We start from the raw sequence: 21068 nt of genomic DNA on the forward strand, positions 1-21068 counted from the left end.
TGGATTTCCCACTGCTGGTAACGCCTCACTCCCTTACCTCATAGTCCCTATTGTTGGGCTGACGCTTTCTTTTCTGGGTTTGTAGCCGTCAGAGCTTTAAATATAGCTGATACAACCAGCAGGTCCTATATTGTGCCTATAACCATGTTGAATTTCAACATTTCTCCAGGATCTAAAACCTGGAGAATACAACATATGGAATAGTCCCGAGGTAAATAAATATACGCTATCGGCAAGACCCAACTGATAGACCCTTAAAGTTGTAAAAGCTGGTGATTATAGGTTGTATATAAAAATAAATATGTCTCTCCTTTAAACCCCGATGCAAGAATCAATTGCTAGATTCAACTTCAGTAAACTGTGCAGTGGTAAAATGAAAATGTATATACAGTATGATCCAGTGTGATAGGTACCAGCTGTGTGTTCTTCAGCAGTTGGCTGTTGAGATCCCGGAGGTCCTGGGCAGTTTTCTGTGTGTTCCTCAGTGCATTCATGGACAAAGGGATTGCTCCCCTGCATAGTGACCCCACCTTGCACAATGTATCATTGTTCCTTTGACATATAATTCCAGGGCAATTTTCTGGGGTACAGGGATCTGTTCTCATACCCTCACAGATCTATAATACAAAAAGTTGATAACATGAGGTTATATTTATTAGTACCCATACTGTAGTCTGTATTGTTTTATTATTATCTTTTATTTTTATGGCACCATAAAGGTCCCATGGATGGTTTAATGGTTTCCATTACCGTCTCACAAGGTAAGGTTGAAGATGCAAGGGTGAAGCATGTTTGAAGGCATTATAGGTAAGTGAGGGGCGTTTGAATTATACTGTAGGTGAGACATATTTTTGTTGCCATTTTTCTTATGATGCATAAAAAAAAAAAAAAAGATATTTATATGTATATATTAAACCGAATTAAGAAAAAGTTACATTACCCTATTAATGGATGGTGTGAGATTTGGGTAGGACAGCTCCTCCTTCAGTGTCTCCAAGTCAGACACTGCCTCTTGGGTCTTCCCTTCAAGACCATTTACCCCTTTCCTAATGTCCCTGGATTGGGATACAGATGCCCCGGCTGCTGCCACCCTTTCTGTTGACTCCAGTGATGACTGGTATGCAGCACTAACAGTCTTGAATACACCTAGGACGAAAGCACAGGACTCAAATGCAATGTAGAACGCTTCATGCTCTGTGAAAAGTATGTTTCATTCACTACAATGCACACACATGGCACAGCATGTAAGTAACACACAGGATACCAGTTTACCTGAGGCATCAGTGGAAATGCTGTTCCCTTGCTCAGTTGTTTTACTCTGATAAAGCACATTAACACTGTTGAAATTGACCCTCAAGGAATTTAAGTCATCTGAAAGAGATCCTAAACCTTCCACAGCGGCCAGGTCGGGATTCAGCTGCCTGACGTCACTTCTGCAAAGAGAAGAAAGAAAATATTCTGTTTCTCTTCTCTATAAGCAGAGTCACCCACTTGGCAATGTAAGGCATCTACACAATAACTAGTACTTTGAATTCAAAGGAAGGTCATGTATATTAAATACACTGAGCAGTTGAGCATCTAATTATTACCTTGAAAAAAAAAAACATAAAATGTTGGTGTTCAAGAAACTTCAGACTGTTCAGCAATCTTGTGATGTACAGAATTAATTGATTAAGCATTTGAGATAAAAATTATGAAATTAAACATACAGATAAAAAGTGCGGCCTTTCAGGAAAAGAATAACAATAACTACCCAGTATTCAAAAATAAGTTAATATAGACCCAGTTTCTGGGACTATATTGTTGGGATTTTCCTCAAACAAGTATCTGAGAATATAATCAATAAAAAATGCAGTTCCAAAAATGAAGATAACTTATCTCTGCATACAATTTTTCTCCCTGCCAGATACACATGTATATTCTTAACACTTTTTCGATAGGTAAAAAATAATCCCTGCCATCATCCAAGAGCACCGAAGCTGCTGAAGCAACCAAACTGAAATAAATGTCCACACATAATATGTATTTAATAGTAAATGTCATACCACTAGTTCCAGAAATACTCACCCATACAGTACATCTCTTTTGTAATGTATCATGGCAAGAAGAATTGACAAGTTGCTGATGCATTGGTGTTATGAGCAACTGTCTGACTGGCTGTTGATGACAGCCAATCAGCAGCTCTAATTAGTGGAGCAGACAGGAAACTGATCCATTACTAAGGCCCTGGTGGGTGAGTATTTAAAAAATTGAAAGAAACTTGAGAAATTGACCCCTGCCCTTGCTATTCTGCTACTTGTAGTTACAGGAAGCAGGTGGGAAGGGTTCAATTAAATATTTACTAGGTATGGACATCTTTAGAGATTGAATGTTTAGAACACAACATTTATTAATATAGGATAAATGTTTATGTACATCCCATAAATCCAGCTGCTACTAAATGGATTCAACCATTTCCATCTACAATTGCACACAGCTTATTTTTACCTCATTTTTGCTAGTTGGTTTTCCATATGTAGGATCTCACTGTCGGAGATGCTTGATTCACTGGACAACATCTGGATACGCTTCAGTTCAGTTTCAACAGAGGCCATCTTCGGTCCAAAGTCAATATCAAACTGTCCTGCTTGTCCAGCACTAGCGTTGCTCAGTGTTTGCATTTGAGTACCAAAAACTGTAAGCTCATGGTCATAAAACTGGAAACAGGAGTGGCAGGGTCTGCAGTTGGGGAATGTGTCAGTGTATCCTCTCTGGCAGGAGTCACACCGTGCACCCACAAATCCTGACCGACACAAACATTTCCCGGTTGCTTTATCACAGCCATTTTCAAGTGTTCCTTGGAAGTCACAATTGCATCCTGAATTGTAAGAAGGACAAATGTAAATTTCCAAGATTCAGTACAATTAGTGCCCAAGAAAATGTCTGATATTGCTGGCTGATTTTGGTTCCAGTAGCTTGCTGATATATCCAAATCAACCTCATCATACGCTCTGCATCTGGCGCTATGTAAGCTGATGTGTAGCGTACTTAGATACAATGGGGCTAATTATGAGTTGGAAGCAAAGTGACAGTTCCTGCATGGAACCGCTGATGATTTACTGACTTATGCTAAGATAGAGGCCTGAATGTAATGAAGTACGAGTTCAGCAGCCGTGCAGGATACTGGCAGAACTCTGACGTTTTTTTAAAGAGGCAATCATTTACAAGGCATGGGTTAGCCTTGTAAATGATTTCCCCTTTAAAAATAAGTAGTTCAGCTGGCATCCCACACGGCCGCTGAATTCGAACTTCATTACATCCCGCACAGAATCAGAGATATGCAAAAAATTAACTTAAGCACATGTGCTGTATGCTAAAATTTTCTGTTTGTGTCTGTGCAAAGAGATCTGCCCAACTCAGAATTAGCCCCAGTATGCTATCAGTAGAAGTATGGCAGAGTGCAGTGAGGTATGTTGTAAGGATGCTGGTACTGAGGTAAAATTTACCCTGCCAGTATGCTATCAGTAGAAGTATGGCAGAGTGCTGTGAGGTATGTTGTAAGGATGCTGGTACTGAGGTAAAATTTACCCTGCCAGTATGCTATCAGTAGAAGTATGGCAGAGTGCTGTGAGGTATGTTGTAAGGATGCTGGTACTGAGGTAAAATTTACACTGCTTTTTGTAGCAGGTGCTGTTGTACTGACTAGTTTATGAGAGAGCAAAAGCACAGTAAAAATGATGCTCAGACTCTTCCATTTTCAAATTGATAGACAAATGAGCAAATTACGACAAATTGGTTTTCAGGGATAGACTGTGCTTGGCGAATTAGTTGTTGCATTGACGCAAAAAATTAAGCATTTTTCAAGGTTCATAAATATGCCATAGTGACTGATACCCATTACATCATTCTTCTACTTACTGTACAATTTGGGGAGGATTAAAATATGCACTTGAAATAGAAATGCTATGTGATTCAATAAGATAATTTGCTGAATGTGTCATGCAGAAGTTTTTCAGGTTTCTCCATTATACTTTGTCTTGTTAACCACTTTATATTCCTCTAGTGGCATTTCTATAACGGATAAGAATGCTCAGTGCACAAGAGCCCTTGAGTTTTCTTAGTTCTGTTATGAGGGGGGTGGCATGGAATCCAGAGGCCACTCCCACAATGTGACACGCAGCAGGGCACCTTGTACGGCACCTTTGTCATGTGTGCACCAAAGTCAAAGTCCCTCTTCCCATCTCCCACATGTTGGGACGTATGTATATTTATCTTCTGTTTAAAGACATAATTTGTCATACATAAAATAATTATATGCAAGTGTGATCAATGACTGCTAAAGTTGTCATTTCTCATAGAGCATTTGCAAAAATGTAAGAGTAATCCTGACACTGAATGTCTACATATTAATAAAGATCAGTACTGGGTTTTTTTTCATCCGTCACTGCAGTGCTTCTTAACTTCGATCTTCAAGGCAGACTAACGGTCCAGGTTTTAACGTGAGCACAGGTGACTAAATTAGTACCTCAGTTATTTTGATTTAACCATCTGTGCTCAAGCATGGATGTCCTTAAAACCTGGAGTGTTAGGGGTAAATTTACTAAAATGGGAGTTCTATTTAAGATGGAATGTTGCCCATAGCAGCCAATCAAATTCTACTTCTAATATTTAACTAGCACCTTTTAGAAGATAACACCTCGAATCTGATTGGTTGCTAGGGGCAACATCCCATCTTAAATAGTACTCCCATCTTAGTAAATTAACCCCTAAGTGTACGGACCGAGGTTGGGAAACACCGTGCTACTGAAAAAACATGGTCGTAATGCATGACATCATACAAATGATGAACATCCAACACAAACCTCTGCATCCAGACTGTAGGTTTCCATACATCTTGTCTGGGCACTCAGTACACAGCAGGCCTCCAAAGCCATTCCTGCACAGACACTGGCCAGTGACCTAAACAGGGCAGAATAAATCTTTGTAAGCAATTAGCTGCAGATGTCAGATGTCTTATAATAAACATCTGTGCATTATAGAGCAGTTCTACTATGATTCAAAACACTATTTTATTTATGAGCTAAAGATATACTTGGTATGGTGAAATCAATAAATTCTAGTTCGTGCCACAGAACCATGTACTGTTTTCATATATGTAAAAAGCTACTATTATTTATTTGCCCCATATTATTTGTATTCAAGTTAGGTGCTGTAGATCAATAGTGTTTCACAACAGGCAGCCTGCGGTAACGTGTTGTACAAGAGGCTGACCTCTTTGACCTCTGTTTTGCCTTAATTGTATTTTTCAGATCCTGAGCTCTGATGGACAGAGGACTATTTCTGTTCTAATCTTACTATCTGGCTGTAATTCACAGAAGGTGTACACTATGGAACACTATGTACACTAGAGAGCTCTGCAGTAGGGTGGTGAATAGTATTATGTTTTATTTGTGTTTATCCCTGAGAGGGGGACAAAATTGTATGATTACAAGAGCTAGAAAACTACAGACCCTTATAATGTCAGAAGGGGTAGATTGGGATAGAAAACCATTCCGGGAAATTCCATGAAGCAGCCCTAATTGGAATGGGAGTGGGACGGGATACTCCCTATTCACTGGACTTTATTCTGAGTCACACTCAGTCGCGACCCTCCTTGCGTATTTGGTTGCGACTTTATGCCCTTGCCTCGTGTCTATCCTACATCTGCACCTGATTTATTAGTTAAGAAAGATAATTATAGCATTCACTATGTTAGGTCACCTGGTATCCATATAATTCACATTTATTTATACAATGGGGGACATTTATCAAAGCTTGGAGAGAGATAAAGTGGAGCGAGATAAAGTACCAACCAATCAGCTGTCAAACACATGATGTAATTCAATGATGTATGTATACCCGATGTTCAGAAAGAAGATGGTTTTTGTTTCTGATGGCCAGTTGGGTACAAGTCAACTGGTATTAGAGCTTCCTGTTAAATTCACATCCAGAAGGTGACTATTGTGTTAAGACATTTGGGCGGGATGCACTAAAGAGAAAATGTGGGCAAATATGTCCGCATTCCATATGCACCAAGTTCCGGAATGTCAGGACAGTTTTAACAGCATTGTAGACCTCGGGCAAAGCAATGCACTGGGGCCTCTACACACCCATTCACAGAAACCAATAAAAAAAATAATGCTGTCACAAAGTGTCAGCAGCGGCCGGCGCGTTAACCTCTCTGTGGGATGTCCTGGTTCCAAGTTGGTGCAGGGATGTCCGCAGCCGCAGTGACAGAGGCTGCAGCTGGCTTGCATCCGCATGGTGTGGATTACCGCCAGCGCCGGTCATGGGAGCCGCCATCTTCCACGAGCGTCAGCTGCATGGAACATCCAATGACGTCACTCCTTCTGGACAAGTGATACACGCGACCAATGGGAGCAAGGCCCAGCATGGTTACTCCTTTAAACCCACTGGTACTCTCAACAACTCCAGCCCGCCCCGACTCTCAAGCATACCAGTTCCAGCCCAGTTCCCAAGTTACTGATTCCAGTCCAGTTCTCGAGCACAACGGTTCCAACCCAGTTCTGGAGCAGACCGATTCCAGCTTGGTTCTCAAGCACACACAGGTTCCAGCCCAGTTCAGAAGCACACCGGTTCCAGCCCAGATCTGAAGTGCACCGGTTCAGCCCGATTCAGGAATCTCAAGTGGCAGACCGGTTCCCAAGTTACCGCTTCCATCCCAGTTCTCAAGCATTTCGGTTACAGTCCACTTCCCAAGTTACCGGTTCCAGCCCGGTTCCTAAGTTACCGTTTCAGCCCCTTTCAGGAATCTCAAGTGGCAGACCGGTTCCAAGTGGACTTTCAGCTTGTCTTAAGTGCATTCCAGCATCAGCCACAGTTACCGGATATTCAGTCTTCAGCGTTCTCCAGCTACAGCTACCAGTTATCCAGTCTTCAGTGTTCTTCAGACACAGTTATCAGATATTCAGTTTTCCGCGTACTTCAGCTTCAGTTACCAGATATCCAGTTTTCAGTGTTCTTTAACCATTGTCGCCAAGTATCTAGTCTTCGGAATTCTACAGTCCCTATTACTGAATCCAGTGTACCGCAGTACCTCTCTAATTCCTGCATAAGAAAGACCTATATCAGGCCTCCTTTGTTCCTGAACTCAGCCATTACTTCTTCTCCACCACCGGAAGTCCCTCCGGGAACAAGTTCTTCAAGCCGCTTGACATATGGCATGCCCATCGTACAGTCCAGTGCTGTCTCTCCACATGCTTGCATACAGTGAATGGCTATCAGCATGTTGATTGGTGGATAGCTCCAGTCACCCACCAATAAGTATGCTGACAGCCATTCACTGTCACTGCAGATTGTATGACAACCACTCACCCCTGCTCGAAGGCCCTTAGAATTGTGGGGCCCTGGGCAGCTTCCCAGTGTGCTTATATGTTAAGATGGCCTTGTAATACATTCTGGAGCTTGGACCTGGTGGGTAATGCCATCTTTAGATCAGATCTCTCCCAGCATTCCCGGCAGCCACTGCGTCACATTGCGCATGCGCAGAAGGAATCCTAGGTCCTAAACCCGTAAGTCTTTCTATCTCTAAGGACAGCTCTTATCGGGAGAGCTGGCCTTTGAGCATTTCTCGGTACTGCTGGTGCTACTGTGCGGTGTAAAGTGTATAAGCGACTCTACTGTGTGAAGTAATGTGTATAGCGGGTACTAATGTGTTGCATAACGTGTACGAGAGGTACTACTGTGCTGAATACCGGAAACTACTGTGTGGTATAATGGGAATAATGGATACTACTGTGCCGTTTAATGTGAATTAGTAATATTCTATGGTTACACCGTTCCCACACAAAATCACGCCCCTTTATTTTTGACAAGTTCCTTTGGCGAGCACTATACCCGTTTCCATTATAGGGGGAGGTGGGGCACCAAAACTCTTTCACATAGAACCAAAATGTCTAGTGACGGCTCTGCGTAGTACATCCCACTCTTTATCAGTCTGTCTTTTTTGGGAGTATTAATTTCTACTTTTTGTTATTTTCCACTTGTCCTCACCATCTAAATTTACTTTAGGATGTTTTTTATTTGTATAAAACTAAAGCTCTGTAGTATATATTAGCTTTAGCATTTACACAATCATGGGGTTACCAAACTGGGTAAGACCATATTTCTCCTGAGTCCGACTCCAAATGTGATCTGGTCTTGTCAAATATCACCTTGTGTATGATTTTTGTAATCGGTTGTTTGTGGTGAAGCTCCACTGTGGTGGGAAAGTCACATTTACAAACTGCTAATGACAGACTCTACACTTAATCAAAAACTAAAGGAGAAGAATTTAAGTGGGTAATCCTCCAGTTCTTATCGAAGACAGCCCTTTCCATATCATCAGTATTTACTTAAAAGGAACTGGCCTCTAGATCTGCCAGCATTTAATTTCTCTGACAGTTGCACAAAAAGAGCTAACCTATTTATTTCTAAAGTATTTTATACTGTAGGTTGTACTGTATCTTATATTGAACTGATGTGTGTTTGTGCCGCTGCTCTATCACTAAGGGGGTCATTCCTAGTTGATCGCTCGCTAGCAACTTTTTGCAGCGCTGCGATCAGGTTAAAACTCAGCAGAATGCACCAAATATGCACCGCAATGTGCAGGCGCATCGTACGGGAACAAAGAGGATCGGTGCTGGGCAATGGATTTATTGAAGAATCCATTCGCACAACCGATCGCAAGGTGATTGACAGAAAGAGGGCGTTTATGGGTGGCAACTGACCATTTTCTGGGAGTGTTTGGAAAAACGCAGGCGTGTCCAGGCGTTTGCAGGGCGGGTGTCTGACGTCAATTCTGGGACCAAAAAGACTGAAGTGATCGCAGCGGCTGAGTAAGTCCAGAGCTACTCAGAAACTGTAAAAAACTTTTTTGTGCTGTCGGCTGCAAAAGCATTCGCACACTTGCAAAGCGAAAAAACACTCCCCCATAGGCGGCGACTATCTGATCGCAGCGCTGCAAAAAGTTGCTAGCGAGCGATCAACTCAGAATGACCCCCTAAGTTAGATAACCAGCCTCGTTCAGTCTTTGGAAAATATTGTTGGAAAATTTAAATATTGCAAGTTTTGAGGTTCATATATAAAATTTACTATAAACAACTGTAAATGTACACTAGTGATACAAATAGTAATATAAGAACTTAAAAACCTACACATTACCTAATATTAACTGTTTTGAATATTTTGAATGAAATCATAACCAATACCAAAACCAAATAAATAACAAATTTTGGGCAAAGCCAAACATAAAAATGGTTTTAGAGGCAAAATCAATACAAAATCCAATCAACGGGGATCCGCACATAACTCTACTTTTCTTTGCCATAAACTAATATTCATATGATGCGGAATAATGCACCCATGTAATGTGAAATAAAAGGATATAGAGGCTGCCATGGAATTAAGTCAGCTGTATCAAACATCTCAGGTTTTCATACAGTCATGCAATTCATTGGTGACTTATAATATCCTTATATATTGGCGTAGAGGCATGCATTATTATATATATGATGAATTATTTGCACGTTACTTATAGACATTATTTCATGTCACCTCTCACCTGATTACACTGGAGACTGTAAGAATTCCTGGGATGACACCCACACATCTGACAGCCCCTCCCACTGGCAATGTTCCAATGGTGGGAGGTGCACTGGTCACATCGCTGACCTGTGACATTTGGGAGACACTGACACTGTCCTGTTTCACTGTTACATGGCTGGTCTCTTTCCGTTCCTTGTGGGTTACAGTCACACTCTAAAACAGAATGTAAAATATGTTTCATATAGGGCCAGACTAATATTTGTAGAAATAAGGGTCTATTTAGTAAACTCAATATTTGCATTTCTCCAGCTTCTCAGCTGAAGTAGGCGATGTTGAAGATAACTTTATATTTAAATGCCGTGTATTTTGCATCCACTAGTCCTAATCGCCGGAAGACATTTTAATTTAAATATGGCGAGATTACATATGCAATAGTAGACTATTTTTTTTATCACAATGTGATTTTCATATTACTAAATAGACCCCCTTAAGCCCCGTACACATGGGGGAGAAGTGTGCTGAGCAATCTAGCACAGACCACTCAGCACACATCTCTCCCCCAGCTCAGCAGACAGCGCGATATATGCTGAGCGAGGGGAAGGGGGGGCGCTCACTTCACAGAGCGGTGAAGTGAGCGATCTACTAGATTGTGCATGCTTGCAGGTCAAATCTAGAGTCATTGATAGCGACGCACGGGGCCGCACATCGCTATCGCTATGGGGCATACACACGGAGAGATCCGTGCTTAATTTCTAATCAGTCTAGTCAAATTGCTTAGAATTTAAGCACGGATCTCACTGTGTGTAACCCCCTTTAGTTTAGTTCAGTGCTTTATCATATTTAGAATTTAATGAGCAAGAGGTTTATTGTTAAGGCCAGTACTCACTGGCTGATGTGGGAGAGATGTGTGCTGAGCGAACCGCTCAGCACACATCTCTCCCGCCGCTCATTACAGCGCAATATGTGCTGAGCGTGCAGGGGGAGACAGGGGGGGGGCACTCATTTCACCCAGCGGGTGAAGTGAGCGACCTGCTAGATTGGCCTGCATGCAGGCCAATCTAGCACCAGCGATAGCGATGTGAGGGCTACACACGGAGCGATCATGCTTAAAATCTAAGCAATCTAGTCAGAGTGCTTAGATTTTAAGCAGCGATCGCTCCGTGAGTTCCCCCCTTTAGGTTTGGTGTAGGAAGTAGGCTTGTGTATGACTAAATATCAACATAGTTTTCCAATGTATAAAAAAAAAAAACTATTAAAATCAATATAAGGCCCAATATTTATATCATAAAGTTGATGCAAGTGTTTATTTTTTAACTTTTAAATAATAAAGCATTTTTGGGTGCCCCTTTGATCCAGACTCCATTACTATGACCCAATAGTGTACAATGAATAGAGCTGATCTGCAGTGAATGTTAGAAGTAGTACTGTGTTGATTTCCCACAGTTGCTTAGGTTGCAGATTTATTTCTATTATGTTGTACTATTATGGGATGGGTGGGAGGTGTGTGGGGGGAGGGGGGGGGGGGGGTTGGCACAAGTGTGTCTACTGTAAAGTAGCATGATTGCTGCTACTGTGCAAGAATCAGTAAGTATGCTTAAACGGGAGTGGTATTGAAAGTCGTCAGTAACTAGGTCGACAATGTCTAGGTCGACCACTATTGGTCGACAGTAACTAGGTCGACAGGGTCTTTAGGTCGACATGTTCTAGGTCGACAGGTCAAAAGGTCAACATGAGTTTTTCATGTTATTTTGGTGTCGTTTTCTTTGTAGAGTGACCGGGAACCCCAATTAGTGCACCGCGTCCCCTCTCATGGCTCGCTTCGCTCGCCATGCTTCGGGAATGGTGCCTTCGCTCCGCTACCGCTTCGCTCGGCACAGATTACCGTTCCAATCGTAGTCCACGTGGATCGTTAAGTATGAAAAGGTTAAAAAAAAGAAAAAAATTGTGAAAAACTCATGTCGACCTTTTGACCTGTCGACCTAGAACATGTCGACCTAAAGGCCCTGTCGACCTAGACACCCTGTCGACGTAGTTACTGTCGACCAATAGTGGTCGACCTAGACATTGTCGACCTAGTTACTGTCGACTTTCAGTCCGGATCCCGCTAAACACACAGACAAACCAACTACAACTTCACGATCACCCCCTTTGTTCACATTTATTTATTAAACTATGTGACGGGACACTGGAACTATCTTTGTGACATGTTCCTTTTTGTTTTGGAATGCTTTTATTCACAAGTAATCCACAGAAATGCAATTGGAAAGTGGGAAATACTGCGGCTAATTCTGAGCAAAAACACAGGAATAACTTTCATTAGGTCGAACATAAATACGCCAACAGTCAATAAGTCGACCCCATATGGTTGACATGCAATAGCTCAACAGGGTCAGTAGATCGCATTTATAAAGTAGACACTTGGAAAGGTTGACACAGTCAAAAGGTTGATATGAAAATTGAAAATGGGTGTCATTTTCTGTGTTAAAGCACATGTGACCCCAATTAGTGTACTGCTTCGCCCGCCACCCTTTGGGCAAGGTGGCTATTCCCAATTATAGTCCATGAGGATGGTAAATAATGGAAAAGTTGATAAAAAAAAAACCTTGTGTCAGCTATATGTGTGTCGACCCAAAATTGACTTTAAATCATTTCTAACAATCCCCCTTCCCAGAAAGAAAGGTTAGAGTCCAGAAAAGAAATAAAGAATAGGGCTAATAAGTCTATGTAGTACTGCAAGACTTCTCCCTGTCACTTACTGGTACAGCCTTGTGGGTTGTCAGCACTCAGTAGGTAATATCCTGGCTTGCACTGGTCACAGCGCTCTCCACCAACATTTTCCTTGCAAATGCATCTCCCATTCCTAGGGTCACAGCTTCCGCTATCTACACTTCCCTCTGGATCACAATCACAGGCTAAAATAAACGAAAAATTAAACATAAACATGAAATATAGGAGATAAAAAGAAACATAGAAATCTGCTATATTTAGTGCATGTAGTGCCACAAATGTGGAGACAGAGCTACAGAAGTGGTAGAAGTGATTATAGTCTAGAACAAGGAACTCACATATACAGGCATCCCGGTGATCAATGTCTCTATTTGGATTCCTGTAGTAGTCCGGTCTGCAGTTTTCGCAGTTCTTCCCCGCTGTGCCGTCAGCGCAATCCTCACACACACCTCCACTCACTCTGCCACTGGCTTCATATACGGCAGTATCAAAGTGGCATTTGTCAGAGTGATTGTTACAGTTACAACCTGAGATGGAGAAAGAGCTGATTATTAAAGAGTAAAGAGAAAGAGCTAATTATTCAAAGAGTAAAATTAACACAGAACCACATAGTGGATCATCCCACACCTATTGCCATAGAGGGTCATTCCGACCCGATCGCTTGCTGCAGTTTGTCACAGCGCAGCGATCGGGTCGGAACTGCGCATGCGCCGGCACATGGCAGTCGTCATTGCTTAGCGATCGCCTCTGAGACAGAGGCGGTCACTGGGCGAGGGGGGGCTGGACAGCAGTGTTAAGCCGGTGTTTAGGGGGCGCAGTCCGGCCAACGCAGGCGTGGCCGGACCGTTGGGGGAGGGTGACCGCAGCGGCTGCGCAGGAGCTGCCCTGGCCGGGAGTTACTCCAGAAATACATCGCCGCATGTGGGGTGGACTAGCCCTGTGCTGGGCGTCCCCCGCATGTCAGGGAAGATGATCGTAGCTGTGCTAAATTTAGCACAGCTACGATCAACTCTGAATGACCCCCATAATGCGATGTCATAGATTTTATTATCTGTACAGTCACAGTTCTAGTTCATTATAGTTCTCAGCCAGTGGAATGTGTAATCTAATAGGGTAGTTAAGATCCAATCAATATATAGTTTAGCCTGCTTAATGTACCACAAAATAACATAAAACAAAGTAGTATATCAAAAACCTGTTGAAAAAAAAATAAGAAGAGGACTTTTAAATTCTTGAATAGTGGTATAGTATAAATGTAATCAGATTGGGGAGTACTGTGAACACTTTTACACACATTACGGGCTACTTAGTATAAATAAACTCACTTGGGAGAACTTGGTAAAAATTTTGTATTATTATTAACACATGTAAAGCAAAGGTGGAGAAATCCAGCACCATACTATTTGTAGTTCACCTAAATGTCCACAAGATGGTATTAAATCATTGACTTCAAATAGTTACCATGGGCCAAATGTAATAGAGTGAGAGTTTCAAAAAGTGAGAGATTTGGTAAGGTTTTGCAGTTTTTTTTAAGTGGCAATCATTTAAACAGCTAGATCAACCTGGTATTGCAGTGTAAATGATTGCCACTTTAACAAAAACTGAAAAACCTTACCAAATTTCTCACTCTCTGAAACTCTCACTCTATTACATTTGGCCCCATGCCTCTACGTCTATTTTAAGATTAAAGTGACAGTGTTAAATCTTTAAAGGTCAATAGACACTTATATTCTACCACACAAAATGTAACAACTGATTAAGAGATACAGTAATTAGAACACGTTAGAACCTAAAATTTGAGATGTGCAGGACGGTTCTCTAGAAATGCGAATCCACCAGAATTTTGTGAATCTGAACCAAACCAAAACCCAGTCCGGATCCCCCGAGGAGTCCCAGTTCCCACAGTTTGGAATTTGAATTTTAAATCTGCCAAAACCAAAACACGGGAGTCCACACACATCTCTACCTAAAATGAATCTCATTTCAGCTTGTAAATAAAGCGACATAATTTCCCTTAAAGAAATATGTCCACAGTAACCATTTTGTTAGGGAGATTTCTTAAATTTAGAGTACACTGTGCATAGAGTAAAATGTAAAATACATTTTAAAGTATAATGGAGTATGGACGAGCATAAAAGTCTAACTCCTGTTTCTGCCAGTCAAATAGGGCTTTTTGCTTTTTGATAAATAGCGCCCTACACCTTAAGCTGCCAATAATTGTTACATGAATACTTTGCTAGTCCAGGTGCTGGCCGTAGAAGGAAAGCAAAGGAAAGAAACACGTCTGTCGGACACCTACGTCTGCACTCATTGGGGCTGTTTTCATGTGCCGGCCTCCAGGGCAGATCATTGTACTGGTCAGCACAGCGCTCACAGTTTGCTCCAGCAGTATTGTGTTGGCACACACATGTATCGTGTACCTAAAGTAATAAAACACATACATTATAAGTGATTTATTATAATCATTTTGAAGTGGGATGCAGTTATAATGCTGGCTGTCGGGATCCTGGTGTTCAGGAACCCGATGCCGAAATCCCTACAGCTGACATATTACCGTTGGTCAGAATGCTGACACCCGCCTGTAAAGCCTAGCTCGCCACCGGGCCCAAAGAATGGCGAGCACAGAGAGCCCGCGAGGGTACTCACTGCCAATATACCGGCAGAAGCAGGGGCGCTTTAAGAGAGGAGGAGGCCTGAGTGCAGCCGCCTCCGTTCGGGCCCCCTCTTCTCTGCCAGCAGTGCTGAGAGTCTGAGCACTAGAGCGCTCAGACTCTACTGCTCAAGCGCAGATCTCCGGGAAAATGGTGCGGCAGCCATTTTCCGTGAGCTTTCTGTACTGCGCATGCGCAGAACTCCGTGAAAGTGGCCGCTGGGCCATTTTCACTAAGTTTTAATACCGCCGTGGACGTCGCCGCGGGACTCCGGCGGGGTGAGTATTTAGAAAATGGGTGCAGTGTGTGCGGTGGGGGGCCCCCCCTGGACACACTGCACCCATTATAGAAGTGCCAGTGGCCAGAAGGTATACCGCTGTCGGTATACTGACAGCCGTCAGCAAGTATATCATCCCCATTCATTTTTAAGCCATACAGACTAACAAGTATTATAATTATAATCTAGCATCAAAATACTGGTTCTTAATATTTCTACTAAGAATAACTGCAACTATACAGTAGACATGAAAAAACAATGACAGGAATAATGCTATTATGAAGAATGCTGCAAACCTTTTTAAACAGAAGGTAAGTCTTCTTTATGAATTACAGAATATGTGAATGTACAGTGCATTTAAATTGCACACATTTTGTCTATTTGTCTGCCTGGTGTACACATACTTTAGGATCACCTGCTTATTTTCATTAGATATTTGTTCTCCTAAAATGTTGCTACTTTAAAATTTAATTTTTGTCTTAACTGGTTTACCTGGCAGCAGGGACAACTCTCCAAATCTAGCTCCTCCTAATATGTTAAAATCAAGGTTTGTTTAGCAGGAGAGACTATGAGAGCACATCCTACAGCTGCAAGTCCTCCAGCCACTGGCGTTTCTAGAATGGGTGCAGTGTGTGCGGTGCACACGGGCCCCTGAGTACAGAGGGGGCCCCCACCGCACACACTGCACCCATTTTTAATATACTCACCCCTCCGAAGTCCAGTGCCGGCATCCGCAGCGCAATTGGAACACAGTGAAAATGGCTCAGCTGCCATTTTCACGGAGTTCTGGGCATGCGCAGTAGAAATCTCAGGGAAAATGGCCGTCGCGCCATTTCCCCAGAGATCTGCGCATGCGCAGTAGAGTCTGAGCCCTCTAGAGCTCAGACTCTACAGCGCTCCGGGCAGAGAGGAGGGGGCCTGAATGGAGGAGGCTGAACACGGCCTCCTCCTCTCTTAAAATGCTTTTGCCCCCAGCATGAGTACTTAAGCTCATCTTATTTAATTCTTACTATGAGGGAGATGTATCAAAGCTTGGAGAGAGACAACGTGGAGAGACCTAAAGTATCAACCAATCAGCTCCTGTCATTTTTTTCAAACATAGTCTGTAAAATGACAGGAGCTGATTGGCTGGTACTTTATCTCTCTCCAAATTATCTCTCCAAACTTTGATAGGTCTCTACTTTTCAATAATTGGGTCCCTGGGTGCACTGTTTTACCAGACTTTTAGGAAGATCGTGTAACAGCTTTTATTATATTAAATATGCAATGAAATATTGTTGGCTGTGCATAATAAAATATAGCTTAAGGTTTTACTGATTTGTAATTGGAAAAAGTTTAAATAAATCATATGAATATTTCCCTTTTATTGGTGTCAGGAATATATTATGTGCATTTTTGAAAATGGATTCATAGGGCGGATTCAATTCTTATCACGGGTCTCGACACCCACGAGAGCCCACCGGCAGCTATTCAAACATTGCTGCAGATGGGCACAAGAAGTTCATTTCAGCTCTCTACCCACGGGAGTGTCAAGCTGAAATGCATGTAAAGAGACCCGTTTCGGCACCCAAACTGACCTTTTCACACTTGCGCCCATTACTTTAGTCATATTTAGGTGCTTTGCAGGCCTAAACCCGATCTGCGCGATAAGTGGGAGCAATTGAATATCGCTCCGCGATTTTTAGTTACTTTAGACAGAAGATCAGGCGCGAATAAACAATTGAATTCCCCTCATAGAATAACAAACAGCAACAAATCAAGTTCTGTACATCTTCTAGTTGGGTGGTCTTCAGGTTGCCGACTGTCGGGATCCCGGCGCCCAGTATACCGGCGCCGGAATCCCGACAGCCGGCATACCGACAGATTTTCTCCCTCGTGGGGGTCCACGACCCCCCTGGAGGGAGAATAAATAGCGTGGCGCGCGTATCATGCCACCGTGCCCGCAGCGTGGCGAGTGCAGCAAGCCCACAAGGGGCTCATTTGCGCTCGCCACACTGTCTGTATGCCGGCGGTCGGGCTCCCGGCGCCGGTATACTGGTCGCCGGGAGCCCGGCCACCGGCATACCATACTACACCCTTCTAGTCCAGTTACCAAATAAAAGTAATCATAAATTCATGTTATGGGTTATAGGTTTTATTTTATCCAATTCTCACGTGTCCAAGTGTGAAATGTTATGTTCATTTTACCTGAATATCACCAAATGGGTCTCTTGCCGGTTCAGTGCCTGGTACACATCGGTCTGCATGGCCGTAACAGAAGCAACTGCCATGAACCTGCATCTCATTGATAGCATAGAAGGCGCTGGGTTCTCGATATCTCTGGGGTGGTAGGCGTGTTAACTGAGTGAAAATAATTCTCAGGTTGGTGAGCTCTCCAAGCTCTGAAAAAAAGTGAAGGAGATAATAAGAATTTACTTACCGATAATTCTATTTCTCGTAGTCCGTAGTGGATGCTGGGGACTCCGTCAGGACCATGGGGAATAGCGGCTCCGCAGGAGACAGGGCACAAAAATAAAGCTTTAGGATCAGGTGGTGTGTACTGGCTCCTCCCCCTATGACCCTCCTCCAAGCCTCAGTTAGGATACTGTGCCCGGACGAGCGTACACAATAAGGAAGGATATTGAACCCCGGGTAAGACTCATACCAGCCACACCAATCACACCGTATAACTTGTGATCTGAACCCAGTTAACAGTATGACAAACGTAGGAGCCTCTGAACAGACGGCTCACAACAAATAACAACCCGATTTTTTTGTAACAATAACTATGTACAAGTATTGCAGACAATCCGCACTTGGGATGGGCGCCCAGCATCCACTACGGACTACGAGAAATAGAATTATCGGTAAGTAAATTCTTATTTTCTCTAACGTCCTAAGTGGATGCTGGGGACTCCGTCAGGACCATGGGGATTATACCAAAGCTCCCAAACGGGCGGGAGAGTGCGGATGACTCTGCAGCACCGAATGAGAGAACTCAAGGTCCTCCTCAGCCAGGGTATCAAGTTTGTAGAATTTTGCAAACGTATTTGTCCCTGACCAAGTAGCAGCTCGGCAGAGTTGTAATGCCGAGACTCCCCGGGCAGCCGCCCAGGATGAGCCCACTTTCCTTGTGGAATGGGCCTTGACAGATTTAGGTTGTGGCAAGCCTGCCACAGAATGTGCAAGTTGAATTGTGCTACAAATCCAACGAGCAATCGTCTGCTTAGAAGCAGGAGCACCCATCTTGTTGGGTGCATACAATATAAGCAGTGAGTCAGACTTTCTGACTCCCGCCGTTCTTGAAATATATATTTTCAATGCCCGGACCACGTCCAACAACTTGGAATCCTCCAACTCGTTAGTAGCCGCAGGCACCACAATAGGCTGGTTCAGGTGAAACGCTGACACCACCTTAGGCAGAAAATGAGGACGCGTCCGCAGTTCTGCCCTGTCCGTATGGAAAATCAGATATGGGCTCTTATATGATAAAGCCGCCAATTCTGATACTCTCCTGGCTGAAGCCAGGGCCAGTAGCATGGTTACTTTCCATGTGAGATACTTCAGCTCCACCGATTTGAGCGGCTCAAACCAATGGGATTTTAGAAAATCCAAGACTACATTAAGATCCCACGGTGCCACTGGGGGCACAACCGGGGGCTGTATATGTAGTACTCCTTTTACAAAAGTCTGGACTTCAGGAACTGAAGCCAATTCTTTCTGGAAGAAAATCGACAGGGCCGAAATTTGAACCTTAATGGACCCCAATTTGAGGCCCATAGACAATCCTGTTTGCAGGAAATGTAGGAATCGACCCAGTTGAAATTCCTCCGTGGGGGCCTTCCTGGCCTCACACCACGCAACATATTTCCTCCAAATGCGGTGATAATGTTGTGCAGTCACCTCCTTCCTGGCCTTTACCAGTGTAGGAATGACCTCTTCCGGAATGCCTTTTTCCTTTAGAATTCGGCGTTCAACCGCCATGCCGTCAAACGCAGCCGCGGTAAGTCTTGGAATAGACACGGTCCCTGCTGAAGCAGGTCCCGTCTTAGAGGTAGAGGCCACGGATCCTCCGTGAGCATCTCTTGAAGTTCCGGGTACCAAGTTCTTCTTGGCCAATCCGGAGCCACTAGTATCGTTCTTACTCCCTTTTGCCGTATAATTCTCAGTACTTTTGGTATGAGAGGCAGAGGAGGGAACACATACACTGACTGGAACACCCACGGTGTTACCAGAGCGTCCACAGCTATTGCCTGAGGATCTCTTGACCTGGCGCAATAACTGTCCAGTTTTTTGTTGAGGCGGGACGCCATCATATCCACCATTGGTTTTTCCCAACGGTTCACAATCATGTGGAAGACTTCTGGATGAAGTCCCCACTCTCCCGGGTGTAAATCGTGTCTGCTGAGGAAGTCTGCTTCCCAGTTGTCCACTCCCGGAATGAATACTGCTGACAGTGCTATCACATGATCTTCCGCCCAACGAAGAATCCTTGCAGCTTCTGCCATTGCTGTCCTGCTTCTTGTGCCGCCCTGTCTGTTTACGTGGGCGACTGCCGTGATGTTGTCCGACTGGATCAACACCGGCTGACCCTGAAGCAGGGGTTTTGCCAGACTTAGAGCATTGTAAATCGCTCTTAGCTCCAGTATATTTATGTGAAGAGACATCTCCAGGCTTGACCATACTCCCTGGAAGTTTCTTCCCTGTGTGACCGCTCCCCAGCCTCTCAGACTGGCATCCGTGGTCACCAGGACCCAGTCCTGTATGCCGAATCTGCGGCCCTCTAACAGATGAGCACTCTGCAACCACCACAGAAGAGACAACCTTGTCCGTGGCGATAAGGTTATCCGCTGATGCATCTGCAGATGCGATCCGGACCATTTGTCCAGCAGATCCCACTGAAAAGTTCGTGCGTGGAATCTGCCGAATGGAATCGCTTCGTAAGAAGCCACCATCTTTCCCAGGACTCTTGTGCATTGATGCACAGACACTGTCCCTGGTTTTAGGAGGTTCCTGACAAGTTCGGATAACTCCCTGGCTTTCTCCTCCGGAAGAAACACCTTTTTCTGAACCGTGTCCAGAATCATTCCCAGGAATAGCAGACGTGTCGTCGGGGTCAACTGAGATTTTGGAAAATTCAGAATCCACCCGTGTTGTTGCAGCACTAGTTGGGTTAGTGCTACTCCGTCTTCCAGCTGTTCTCTGGATCTTGCCCTTATCAGGAGATCGTCCAAGTAAGGGATAATTAATACGCCTCTTCTTCGTAGAAGGATCATCATTTCGGCCATTACCTTGGTAAAGACCCGAGGTGCCGTGGACAATCCAAACGGCAGCGTCTGAAACTGATAATGACAGTTTTGCACCACGAACCTGAGGTACCCTTGATGTGAAGGGCAAATTGGGACATGCAGGTAAGCGTCCTTTATGTCCAGGGACACCATAAAGTCCCCTTCTTCCAGATTCGCTATCACTGCTCTGAGTGACTCCATCTTGAACTTGAATTTTTGTATGTACAGGTTCAAAGATTTGAGATTTAGAATAGGTCTTACCGAGCCGTCCGGCTTCGGTACCACAAATAGCGTGGAGTAATACCCCTTTCCCTGTTGTAGGAGGGGTACCTTGACTATCACCTGCTGAGCAAACAGCTTGTGAATGGCTTTCAATACCGTCGCCCTGTCTGAGGGAGACGTTGGCAAAGCAGACTTTAGGAACCGGCGAGGGGGAGACTTCTCGAATTCCAACCTGTAACCCTGAGATACTACCTGCAGAATCCAGGGGTCCACCTGTGAGCAAGCCCACTGTGCGCTGAAATTCTTGAGTCGACCCCCCACCGTTCCTGAGTCCGCTTGTAAGGCCCCAGCGTCATGCTG

At 43.9% G+C, this 21068-nt stretch overlaps 1 protein-coding gene across 2 annotated transcripts in view; it reads right to left on the minus strand.

Annotated features, from left to right (window-relative positions):
* LAMB3 (laminin subunit beta 3) overlaps positions 1-21068 on the minus strand; it is a 111932-nt gene that overhangs the window by 34627 nt on the left and 56237 nt on the right. For both annotated transcript variants that reach the window (XM_063955338.1, XM_063955337.1), the window contains 10 exons: positions 17407-17600; positions 14591-14711; positions 12630-12818; positions 12321-12476; positions 9581-9777; positions 4842-4938; positions 2488-2857; positions 1273-1433; positions 941-1146; positions 414-617 (listed from right to left, as the gene is read on the minus strand). In XM_063955338.1, coding sequence (XP_063811408.1) covers positions 414-617; positions 941-1146; positions 1273-1433; positions 2488-2857; positions 4842-4938; positions 9581-9777; positions 12321-12476; positions 12630-12818; positions 14591-14711; positions 17407-17600 — 1895 coding nt within the window. The remainder of the gene's footprint in view (positions 1-413; positions 618-940; positions 1147-1272; positions 1434-2487; positions 2858-4841; positions 4939-9580; positions 9778-12320; positions 12477-12629; positions 12819-14590; positions 14712-17406; positions 17601-21068) is intronic.

This window comes from Pseudophryne corroboree, chromosome 2 (genome assembly GCF_028390025.1).
Source record: "Pseudophryne corroboree isolate aPseCor3 chromosome 2, aPseCor3.hap2, whole genome shotgun sequence".
Taxonomy (NCBI): domain Eukaryota; kingdom Metazoa; phylum Chordata; class Amphibia; order Anura; family Myobatrachidae; genus Pseudophryne; species Pseudophryne corroboree.